This window comes from Euprymna scolopes, chromosome 10, assembly GCF_053919585.1.
Source record: "Euprymna scolopes isolate OS-2025 chromosome 10, ASM5391958v1, whole genome shotgun sequence".
NCBI lineage: Eukaryota > Metazoa > Mollusca > Cephalopoda > Sepiida > Sepiolidae > Euprymna > Euprymna scolopes.
The window spans coordinates 52478509-52491494 of NC_136491.1; the positions used below are offsets into that span (position 1 = coordinate 52478509).

The 12986-nt window shown below is 32.9% G+C and overlaps 1 protein-coding gene across 2 annotated transcripts in view; it reads left to right on the plus strand.

Annotated features, from left to right (window-relative positions):
• The window catches only part of LOC145285993 (cadherin-87A-like), a 196007-nt gene that overhangs the window by 24817 nt on the left and 158204 nt on the right, over positions 1–12986 (plus strand). The window contains exons 2-4 of one of the 2 annotated variants that reach the window (XM_080134583.1): positions 4588–4685; positions 8050–8124; positions 9000–9130. In XM_080134583.1, coding sequence (XP_079990709.1) covers positions 4628–4685; positions 8050–8124; positions 9000–9130 — 264 coding nt within the window. In that variant the 5' untranslated portion in view covers positions 4588–4627. The remainder of the gene's footprint in view (positions 1–4587; positions 4686–8049; positions 8125–8999; positions 9131–12986) is intronic. The other variant, XM_080134584.1, reaches the window with a different exon arrangement.

Genomic DNA, 12986 nt, shown 5'->3' on the forward strand with positions numbered 1-12986 from the left:
AAAATAATATTAAATTTTTTTAATATATATATATATACATTCCTTCATCCATTGTGATAGTAAAAGATACACGCACACACCTATAATAAGGTAGCTATAGAACTGTATATAAAGAGACAGAGATCGACACGCATGCACTCAATTGTGATAGGCATACTTAGATAGATAGATAAATAGGAATATATATCTTAGTGAATAGGTATAGATAGATAGTGTGTATATAAACTATGAGCAAACAATAAGTATCATCGTATAATCTAACTCTTTATTTGATCGAACATTGATATAGAAAGCTATACTAAAGACCAAGTTAATTTTTTCTCTGCACCGAAGGAATTTTATCAGCACCACATTCTTATCATTTCATGTCATCTACAAATAGAGTAAATCACATACCAATCAGAATATCATTCCTAGTGTATTAATCAGTTAAAACTCCACCCATAAGCCGATCGCAACCGGTTAGGTGAGATTATTTTTAGATTTTGTAAACCTGTAAAACCAGTTGGTTGCAATCTTTTTAAGCGCACACAATGGCGCAGCATTTATACTACACGATTCTTTTCTTTCCGAGATTAAATAGTTGACTAACACCACCCTAGCAGATCCTAAAATCATTCTGTGTTAACATTCGGAGGAGTACATTAGGTCCGCTCAAAAAATGAAAGAAAAACAAAGGTGTTCTTTTTTTTTTAAATGAACTAAAATCTATTAAAATCCAATATTCTTGAGCAATGTTTTTTTTTTCTTTCTGAAAAAAAGCCGGAAATTTGTCACACGAAAAGCAAACTTATATAATACTTCTACTATTTTTAATAGAATTTTAAATTTTCTAAAAAAGCAAAAAAAAAAAAAAATTAAATCATTCACCGTGATTTTGTCTTGATGTGTAACACATTAAAAAAAAGAAAAGGTTTTTGAATCAATTAATCTTTTTAAGTGTTTGTCTAAAAAAAGATTTAATATGATCTGCTATAAAAAAATACGCAAAAAAATAAGTGCATGAATTTCAAATTATTCCATCCTTTATCTCACTTTACAGATTTTGCGTGGCGAAATTAAAAAAATCAAAAATTTAATTATTCGTTGGAAGAAACTACGATGGTCTTGATAGGACGGACTGAAACATCCATTTTGTGCTGTAAATGCCCATGTATTTTTATCGTTTATTTTGACGATTAAGTGAAGAATCCACTTTGTAAGCAATACATCCACACATCCACACACACACACACACACACACACACACACACACACACATATATATATATATATATATATATATATATATATATATATTAGTTGTCTACATAACATCCGAAGTAAAGGGACGATGAGGTTGGCTACTACCAGATGGGTGACCATTTTAGGAATACTAGGCGCCGTTTGTGTTGGAGACAATTCTTTCATCTAATATTACGCTCGGTTGTCTTGATCAAGTATTTCTGGACGAGAGAGTGTGGTAGATGCAAGTCCCCGATACTTAAAACTAAGTCAAGCTGAAGACACAAAAAAAGGTAAAGGGAGAGATAAATACACTGCGTGTCAAATTATTAACGAGGTGACATTTTTATACCAGGTTCAGAAGTTTACATGTAGTTTCGTATCAAAATCTTCGGAAACCTGGGCAATGCTGAGCTGCGAGTACTGTGAAATTTTCGTTCTGTTCCGCGCAATGTAAACAAGTTGCCATCCTTATTGTTGAATTCACGGTATTTGAGATGTGTCAAATTATTAACAAGGCAGTTTATTTCGTCAACAAAATGGGTCCTAAAGGTGATTTTAGTAGTTCTGAAAAGAGTATTATTACAGAACAGCTAGCAAAATGTAAAACTAACCTCGAAATATCGAAAATGATAGGAAGGTACCATCAAACTGTGAAGAACTTTGTCAAGAACCGTACACAGGTACGTAAGAGAGTTGATAAAATAAATCTACAATTGTTTAACGCCGGTCTCCACTTCAAATTAAACGTGAAGTTATTAAGAACCCTTGACAGACAAGTCGAGAAGACTTTAACCAAACCGGATTGAAGAATGTCTTAAAAAGTACTCGATGTCGCCTTCTTAAAGAAGTGGCAAAGTCTGTTACGCTTGTGACAAAACCTCCATTAAAGCAACATCACATATAAAATCGATTGAAATGGTCAGAGGACAACAGGAAAACGGATTTTTCAACAGTTTTGTTCACGGATGAAGTGCGTGTCACTCTTGATAGCCCAGATGGTTGGAGCAAGGGATGGATCCTAGATGAACGACATTGTCATCAGCGTTTAAGGTGCCAACAAGGTGATGGTAGGATAAGGATTTGGGCTGAGATTATCTGAGATATTTTATTTTATTTTGCCCATGGAGAATCCCAGAAGGCGTAAAAATGACGTCGAATGCTTACATAGCTTTTCTGAAGGCGCACTTTGAACCATGGCTGAAGAAGCGAAGGTTGACGTTCAGAAGAACCATTATTTTAATGTAGGATCATAATCCCTCGCATGCAGCAAACAAAAGCAAAGAGTATTTTCAACAACTTGGATTCTCTGAGCTATGAAAGATAGAGTGACCTGCGAATTCACCAGATTTGAATGCAATTGAGAACCTTTGGGGTATCAGGAAGAGACGCCACTATGCAAGTGGACGCCAATTTAAGAGCAAAGATGAGTTGTGGCATGCCCTCCAAGAGGTATTGCGAGGAATAACTGTTGACGAAATCACAACTTTGACTAATTATGTTTACCAACGGCTTTTTACAAATCATTCATAAAAAAGGATCATATATCCCCATCTAATTATGTCAACGTAGAAATTGCTATGAAATTATTGTGTTCTAAGCATTTTTCCTTGTTCATTTACTGTTTGAAAATTATTTCAATAAACAACTTATGGGTATATTGTGTTTTTCACAACCTCGTTAATAATTTGGCACACTGAAATCAAAAAAATATTCTTATCTTCTGCCATAGTTTCGCTAATACTGCTTTAAATACTTTAATTATCTGACTGGAGTAACTGAATGGTATTGTAAGTACTTTCTCAAAGTTTCATGGATTTTTATTTGCTCGTTCCTGAAATATGTTTAAAAAATTGAAACTCGTTAATAATTTGATACGTAGTGTAGGAACAAGAACTATGTGCAGGACTTATGGTCACCCGTAAATGAGAGAATATAACATAACGACAAATTGCCGAAAAAAATATCGTATTTTAAGCAAAATGCGCAATTATTTATCGATGTTTTTCTTTTTTTGGTATCGATTCTTCAAAGCAATTTCTATTTAAATGTATATTAGCAATAGTAGGCTCATTAAAAGTAAAATATTAATTTATTTTGCAAATCTTACACAGCAGTGTTTTTCGTATAAATAATGAAAATATATAATTTTTTTCTAATCTGAAAGATAATAATTATTGTTGACATATTTAACGAATTTCACACTTCAAAACACAAAAGATGAAAGAAATAAGCATATTCAAAATTCTGATTTTCAACCTTAAAATCAGATACGTGCACAGTTGTTTTTGCTTATTTGTTTTTTGTACGATCCTCCCCCTCCTCACAATGCAATATATTTTTTTCAGTTTTTACTGATTATTTAAAGCATATTTGTAACTACAAATAAAGAAGGATGTTGTAGCAAAATTATATATATATATACACATATATATATATATATATATATATATATATATATGAACAAATGATTAATAAAACATGTTAAAAGACATCTTGAAAAAGAGTAAAAAACCTTTAATTTTAAAAAGGAAACACAAGATAAACATTATTATATATATATATATATATATATATTATGAAAAAAGTACACCGTTATACAGTTTATTTTTCGTTAATAATCGGAGAAAATATCGTATTGATTAGATAATTACTTGCATTTTGGTAGATTTTTAAAGAAAGACTCCATTAACAAATACTTCCTTCACCTTTCCGTGTTGGTCCTGCCTATAGTACATGAACAATGATCAAACGCATTGCGTAAGAAAACGGATGCAGATGGTTTTATATATAACTTCAGTGATAATTTTTGCGATAATTTCCTGGAAAACTGCAATAAACAGTCATTGGAAACAAAGTTGTTAATGAGTGTAAATATCTATTATTATACAAAAGAAACTTTATGTGTTTTGTGTGTGTGAGTTTGTTCCCTATAGGCTGAAACGGTTGGGCCGTCTTTTTTTTACATTTCACACAAATGTAATCTATATATCTGGCAGTGTTCTTAGATAGGTTTAGTATCGTAATGTCTTCGATAAGTCTCGATAACACAGGGAACAATTATATATATATATATATATATATATATATATATATATATATAACGTTTTAAAATCAAATGGAATCGGATTAATTTATACGCTTTTGCATAGGATGGCCGATGTAATAAAATGAAAAGAATGATAATATTGAGTAAGTATGATTCTAGTTACCAATTGTTCCACGGATACTAACAGTACACTGGGTTTCTTGTCACTAAGTACGGATCGTATGTAAGATAAGTAAGTGCAGCAAAAAGTAGTTATATTTATATAATTCTTTAATAATAATTGTTGTAAAGTTTTTGTTTTTTTTCACTTTCAGGTTCATTGGAATTACTCATGTACCACAAATAAAATACCAAATGATGAACGTGAAAACTATTTTAATAGTTCTCTTCCTCGGGACTATTTGTGAAACGGGTAAGTTCAAACACTAAAGTCCAGACGATACGATTGTTTTGTTATATAATAGGGGTTCCTATTTGCTACGTTAACACACACACACACACAAAAAACTCATTTTCGGCGGGGGCGGCGTATCCACCGAGGACCCAAACCGGTGTTAGACGTCCACCGACGGCGGTTGAAAAAGACAGACTCGTCGATTTCGATCGTATGGCCTGCTGGGCCTCCTATCTGCCAGGGATTCCTGAGAAAGTAATCCCGGCATATTATGTCTCGCAGGAAATTCTTCCAGTCCACAATTGTGTGGCGTAACCGCAACCCACATTCGCGCTGGAGATCCCTAGTCGCCGCCATCTCGAACGCCCTCATCGGAATTCTCGTCTGCTGATCGGCGCACGCGCACGCGCGTCGAGTTGAAACTAAGTGCGCAGCATTTTGATTGGCTGATGACCATGTTTCGTCAGACAGCAGCAAAATCCGAGCTGTTGACGTCATGCATCGGACAAAGCCGAGCAAATGCTGAGTTACGTCTGGTTCGTTAAATGCACAAGTACCGAAGAAACAAATAATATGAAGCTTATCATGTTTGTATAAAAAAAAAACATTGTGGCAGGTTATTCAGTTTAAATAGTACAAGAAGAAACAGGAAAAGGCCAGCAAAATATGAAAAGATGGTAAATTCCAGAACAAGAAAAATCCGAGGTGCGTCTTTTGAAAATGGATCGGTAATCCATGAGAAAACAGAAATATGAATATAGATATAAATATCAAGGTAATATTTTGAGCTTCAAGTAAAGTCGTCAAGTTTCAGAGATGTAAATAAATACATGAGCCGTGTTTTTTAAGGGATCAAGGGAAATGTGGGGGGGGTTAAAATATAGATGATAAGCAAGATTAGAAAAAGTGCTGGTGGGAGCAAAAAGAAAATGGAAAAGGGAGGAGAAGGGTAAAAGGGAGGAAGAAGGGATATTAAAAAAAAACGAGAGGAGAAGGGAGATAAAGCTAGACATAGGTAAGGAAGAGAGATAGACACAGAAAGGAAAGAGTTGAACAAGAAAGTCGTATTTCTAAATCTATTTTACGAACAGATAAATATAGTTCAGAAATGGTCAATTTGACCTAGGCAAGAATATAATTAAGGTTGACTAATTTTAAGGTTGATTAATTTTTACTTAGAACATGGACTGTGTGATTTAAACCTTTGAGAATATTCCAATTCGTATAGAAAGGAATTTTGTTATATTTAAGTTTTTTAATTACAGTGGTTAGGGAAGATCCCTAGTTAGTATCAGTGATTTCATTATTAAAGGAAGTATTATTGTTAGATATTATAAACTTTATTAATGTTGAATTAGAGCAAATATAAGTGTATATTTTAGCCGGTATTCGTGTAGTGTTAATAGGACGTGAATTTATGTTAGGATTTGGGAATTGAACACTGTTTTATTCAGGTTGTTATAATTAGCAATAGTAGAATCAATTTTTGCTGGGGTGCTTTGATCTATATTCAGAGATAAAATTAGAGTATTATAAGTGTTTTGAGAAAATAGTGGCGGGTTATCATTAGTAATGTTATTATTACTATTGCTATTGTTTCGATCATTACTATATTCATCAATATTGATATTATTATTTGTGTTGTTTGTTACGATGTAATTTGCGGGTGAAATGATCAAGGGGTCGATTAATTAGAGTTGCATTTAGAGTAATAGGCTGATGGGGGAGCACTACATGGTAGGGTTATTTGCAACTATAGTAGAGGAGGTAACTCAGTAATAGTGCATGAATATATGACATCTCTGTGGGTGCAATCGTTTTTGAGTGGACAGTATTGCTTATTTTTACAATTGCAGTGTGTTGGTGGTATTAGGGGAAAGGAGTGATCTGAGTTAATTTAATTTTTTTTGTTATTAGATGATCATGTCGTTTGTGTTAGGTTGGGCATTGTAGAGTAAGAGATCTTAATATACTTTTTTGTTAAATATTGTACTATATCTATGCGGTTGCTTAAAAGAATTTTCTGCAATATTAAAATATTCTTTTGGTATATTTGTTTCAACATTTGAGCTGAAGGGTTGATTTAACCATATAATGTTTTTTTTCTGGGACGGTTGCGAGGGTTTAGCTTGTTATAACTATTGCATTGGGCGGAGTTATTTATGTGAGGCGATTGGTTAATAGAGTTATTATTCAGTTGAACAGATTTTTTTCTTGAACATAATTTATTCCGAGTCATGTTATGGGTAAATATGGATGTTAACCTGCTGGAAACAGGGTTATGTTGTATTTTTCTATATCCTGAATTATTTAAGACGTTATTGAAGAGTGTTGCATTGTGGTTGAAGTGTTTTTGTCTGCGAAGTGTGAAGAGACAGAAGTTACTAGGGATTTTATAATAGAATTAGGGTGATTAGAATAATTCTGAATATAACAAATTAAATTGGGCTTATGATAGGGACTGTAGGATTCTCTATTGAGGTTTAATGTGGTGTCAAGAACATTAGAGGAGTTTTTGTCATATTCAATTATTATTGATTTTTTACCTTACTTGGCTTTTATATAGGTAGAGAGCATTAATTTCAATTGATGCCAGATGGGCATTAGAGCGTTGATGATGTAAAGAGAGAAGCTTGGTTTTAGATGCATTAAAAGTAACCATCCACTTCTTTGCCCATTATACCACATGTTAACTTACAAATTCTAATTTCACAATATATTCACATAGACATTAGTTGCTACCAACAGCTTAATCTAATTGAAAAAAAAACGTAAAAATCGGTATAACGTATAATCAATTGACGTGCTTTTAAGAATCTGACGTTTTCGTTTTTTACGGGTACGTACATTATTAAAGAGTTTTATGTATATTTTTAATCAGGTTAAATACAGGACAAGAACCGATACATTTGTTTAATTTTAATCATGTTTTAAGAAACAAAAAAATCTATTTAAAATGAATTTCGTTTCTTTCGTTTGTAATATACTCTTATAATTTTATGAACCAATCAATATTTATTTTTATTGGCTTAAAATATCATGAACAGAGCTATTTCATAAAGCTTTCTGTCTGTGGAAATGCTACCCAAGATCCACCATTACTGCTCGTGAGAGAGATGTCTCACCGTCTACCTTACACTCATTAACCCTCATCCGAGAGTATCCTCCGTGCCTTCATTAGCGGTGACCTCTAAGTAAAAAGGTTTTTTTTTTTTTTAAATCGAAGGAAAATTTCAATGGTCCCGTTTAATTCCATGCGAATGTTTACCCTTATTGAAACGTATTTTGGAATTACTGTAAGCATATTTATTTCTGTAAGATACAAATAAATAAATATTATAATTATTTAAAGTGATAAATGATGATTATATTTTTCTTTTAGAAGCAGTTGATAATAACCCGCCAGAGTTCCAAAAGTTTATAAACGGCCTTGAAATCAAAGAAGACACACAACCCGGTAAGAAGTTTTACTTTTTAGATTTAAAATCAGTAAACGTTGTTTTTTATCTGTTTCATTAAAACTATGAACGAGAAAAATAATTTGTTTATTTTTAACTAAAAGTAAACATTTCTAAGTTAAAAAAATTCGCTAAAATCAGAGACTTTTTCAATCTTAAGTGAATCATCTGTATATACATAGAACATTAATGGATTACTATGTGTGAAATAATTTTTAACGTTCACTTAGATTTTAAATTATTTTTATTAATTGTTTCATGACCAGTGAGTGCATACATTTTTGCTATTGCAAGCAAACATACGGTTTGCCATATCGTTAATGGAAGCTATGTTTTTCATTTTTTTCATTTGTATCAAATATACCTTTCTTCCAATGCTTGTGTATGAATATAATAAAAAAATGAAGTACGTTATTGTTCTCTTTATATTCATACCTTTATTATTTACCGAAAATCAAAATTAATATTAATAGCTTAGTAAAAACATTAACATAAGTTTAAAAAATAAGAAAATGAGTTTGCTTGGCTCTTCTTTTTTCTTGAGGACCGCTCGTGGACGCATTCATGTAATTAATTAAACACTCTAATTGTTTTCATTAATATCCAATAATTTACTGGATTTTCGAGTATTTTTGTAAGTCTATGATATTACAAATTCTTTTGTTTAAAAACAAATGAATTTTAATTTCATTGTGCATCTTAATCGCTATGACATTACATTTCTTAATGTTCTCCAAGTTTTTATAACACATACATATTGAGACTAGATGATAGACAACGTGATTATTATGTTTTAAAAAATACATAGAATACCTCCCTGAAAGGAAACTAGTTTAGAGTTTCTGATTGCTTCATTGTGCAACATCTTTTGTAGGTACAACGGTCTTCACACTAGTGGGTAAGGATCCTGAAGGCCTTCCATTAACTTACGGTGTCCTCGGGGACGTATTTCAAGTCGGTCCCAATTCAGGCGTTGTTGTGTTACAACGGCGCTTGGATTTCGAGGTAAGTATCTTTCCTAAAATTGAGATTTTCTGTCTGTATGCGTGTGTTATATAAAACGGAACATAATATTCCACTCATCGAGCACAATGAGTATTATAATGGACAATTAGCGTTCGGATGTCTGCATGGAGAGCAAGTAATGTTATTTATGGGAAGATGACGAGGGTTCATATTGGGGCACATATATAACGATGATGAGGGAGACATTTATACAGTTCTTATATTTCTTGGAGATTTCGTGTTAACAGTTCTTTTAACACCAATATTAGAGAAGATAATGCCATTTATGACAACGAGTGTGACAATTCTTGAGGGAAGACATTTATATATCAGACAGGGGATTGTTCTTCTAAACATATACCGAGGAGAGGGTGATATATGAAGCACAGTTCTTAACACAGTGGTGGGGAGATACATAATGTTCGAAGGGTTACACAATGTTCACTATAAGCTGATAAACACAATTACCTTTCGTTTGTGAAGAAGGATGACACAAGACAACAGTTACAAATAATGATGACTTCTTTATTCATCTGATCGGCCGGTCGAATGACGTCAGGAATTCAAATTTGGATCTACATAGTTAATCTTCTACCCTTCGGCTCTAAGGGGACTCTCCTCTTGCTATGTAAACTCTTGGCTGATCAACTCTCTGACTGACCGACTTGCTAGCTGATTAAAATCCGAACCCATAATATGGAGAAATGTCCTGTGTCTATGGTGTCAGAAGTGTGCTTTTCAAACGTGACAAATTTCACGTGGCTATGCATATGTTTGTCTAAACACCACTTCTGACAAACAAAACAATACTCAATTAAAATCTAACCTATTTTAAACAATATGATTTAATTTGCATAGCTCATTCCTTTACTGACATATTTAATATTCAGATTTCTAAAAGAATTTACAAGAGACTTCATTTTTTAGATTCCATTTCTTAATTTTGCCTACAGAGTTCGATTCTAGGCTTATCTTAATCTAATTTTCACTTATCTAATATTCTACTTATTTGCATGAAAAGGGGGCAGCCCATTTACATGTAACACTCTGATTAATTACAATATGCTCTGGAAAGGTCACTTCTGATTTAGTAGAAAATGCCCTGGAAAAGTCACCTCTGATTTAGTAGAAAATTCCCTGGAAAAGTCACTTATGATTAATCAGAAAATTCCCTGGAAAAGTCACCTATGATTAAATACAAAAATGCTCTGAAAAAGTTACTTCTGATTAATTTCAAAAATTATCTGGCAATGTCACTTTTGATATATCACTAAATTTCTTGGAAAAGTCACTTCTGATTATTTATAAAATTCCCTTGAAAAGTCACTTCTGAAAATTGTTTTAAAGTTTTTATATCACGAAAGTGCCTTCTAATAATCACTTCTGATTAATTGTAAAAATGCTCTGAAAAAGTCACTTCTAATGCAGTGTAAGAAAAATTATTTATTTTTCAACTACTTTATTCATGTAAGAAAGAAAGAAGGAGAGAGAGATAGAGCGAGAGAGCGAGAGAGAGAAAGATCTACAGACGAAACATTACAGCGGGTTAAAGAGGGATAAGGAAACATAATTTCCTTAATATTCGTTTGTGTATTTTGCCAGGAACAATAATAATTTTGGATGTCTGGCCAGTTTATGATTGATGTGAAAACTTTAAGAATGGCATTTACTTGCATGGTACAGTTGCCCATATATTGTGCGTGCAGATCAAAATGACAAGTTATTTATCGCCAGCCAGTGTATTGTGGGTGCAGACCACAATACTAATAAGTTAGTTATTGCTAGCCAGTGTTTGTTCAGAGCAGATTAATATAAATAGTTAATCATCGACGGCCAGTGTTTGATTGGTGCAGATCACAATATTAATAACTTACTTATCTCTAGTGGATGTAGATTACGATACGAACAAGTTAGTTATTGCCAACCAGTGTTTGTTCAGTGCAGATTACAATACTAATAAGTTAAATATGGTCTACCAGTGTTAGGTCCGTGCAAATCACAATATTAATAAGTTAGTTATCGCCAGCCAATTCAATTTTATTTGATTTCAAAAAGCGGGCTACCAAGCTACATGATCATAATGCTTGGAGATCATGATAAGATCCGAACAGTTCAACAAGTTGCTGCAGTTGTGTCAGCACAGATATCAGGACCTGAAGATCCAGAGCTTTGTGATTTAGTTAAGTTTTTAATGGTACATGATCTCATCTCATTAGTCAGCACACTCAGACAACTGCATGCTGAACACTCTGACAAATAGTGCAAATACAAATCGGCAGCATTACTTGAAAATGAAAGTCACAAAATCCTATGGGGGGTGCATATATACACAGATAAACCCATTCAAGCAAAAAGATCGAAGTCATAAAATTAACATAAAGGAAACGTCCTGCTAAATCATATATTTTGCCGTTCAAGCAGTCCGAATGACGATCAAGGAGACAGAGAAGCAGAGCAAATATACAGAACAGGCCAGAGAGCTCAAAGAGGTATGCGAGATGAAGAAAGTCAAGATAACACAACTATTAACAGGAGCACTAGGAACAATACTCAACATCTTGAAAAAGAATGAGTGATATTTGAATCAAAAGACTGGTTAAGAAAATACAATAGATAGCGATAATGAAAACGTCCGGAATATTAAGGAAACCCCTTGAATGCGAAGACAAATACATATGAGCTACAGACACAAGCCGGACATATAGAAATGTCTACAGGTGTAAAACGTAAAAGAGCATCACATGGAATCATGAAAAATAAAACTGTACAATTGAAAGTTGACCTTACACCTGCGCCCCTAGACTTTTTGGTGGGTGACCATAAACTGGTGCTACACCAAATAAGTGAGGTGGGTTAAGGAGGATTGAAAGATCGAGGATACAAAGCATATACCAGACCTCCACTTGATTGGTGTGAGGAGGACTAGGTCCCGAGGGCGGCTTATTGCCACCCAAATTCTTGTGAGGACCAATGGTCGCTCCCAACGAGAGATCAATGGTAAACAGTTGTTGCGATAACACAAACTAATTTGCAAAAGTTATTGTAAGAGATAGTGAGTAGAGGAAATCTGAGAAAACTTCTTTTCACTCAGACTCCGGAGAACACCATAGGTTGTTCTCAAAGATAAATCTTACATGATTGTTTGTGGAACTACTACTAGTGAGTAAATAATAATAATAATAATAATAATAATAATAATAATAATAATAATAATAATAATAATAAGTTTGAATCTTCTAAGTATTAATACAAACAAGTGATTTTAAATAGTGAATTCTATTTATTCCGTCCTAACAACATCATTTAACCGTATTTCACACACACACACACACACACACAAAACAACAACAACAACAACAAAAAACAACAATTAATAAATGCGATTGCTCTTTAATTCTCTTAAGAAACTCTTGGCACATCTGTGTTTTACTCGCCTTACTGTAATTTCCATCATAACGCGTTCACTATTGCGTTCCTGAAAGAATACCAGTCCTAAAACGGATAAAATTAATTCAAAGAGCAGAAGATGTCCGCTCCAAGTTTCTGTCCTTTTATAAAGATAAGCATCAATATATTATCTTATCAAACTTATTTTTAAAATCTTTATTTTAATTTTATTAGAATTCATTACCTGCTTTGGTTCCAGAAAATGTACAACCTCTTTTACCTAACTGTAATATATTTCCCTAAAAACTATGAATAAACTGAAATGCAGATAATTTTACGTCTTTGATGTCTAAAATCTATTAATCAAATTCAATACAAGTATAAAATATTTCATTTTTAAATTAGAGTTTGGGCATATCATATGCTTCTAAGTATCCTTTAAAATACTAAAAATAGAAATACAATTTAA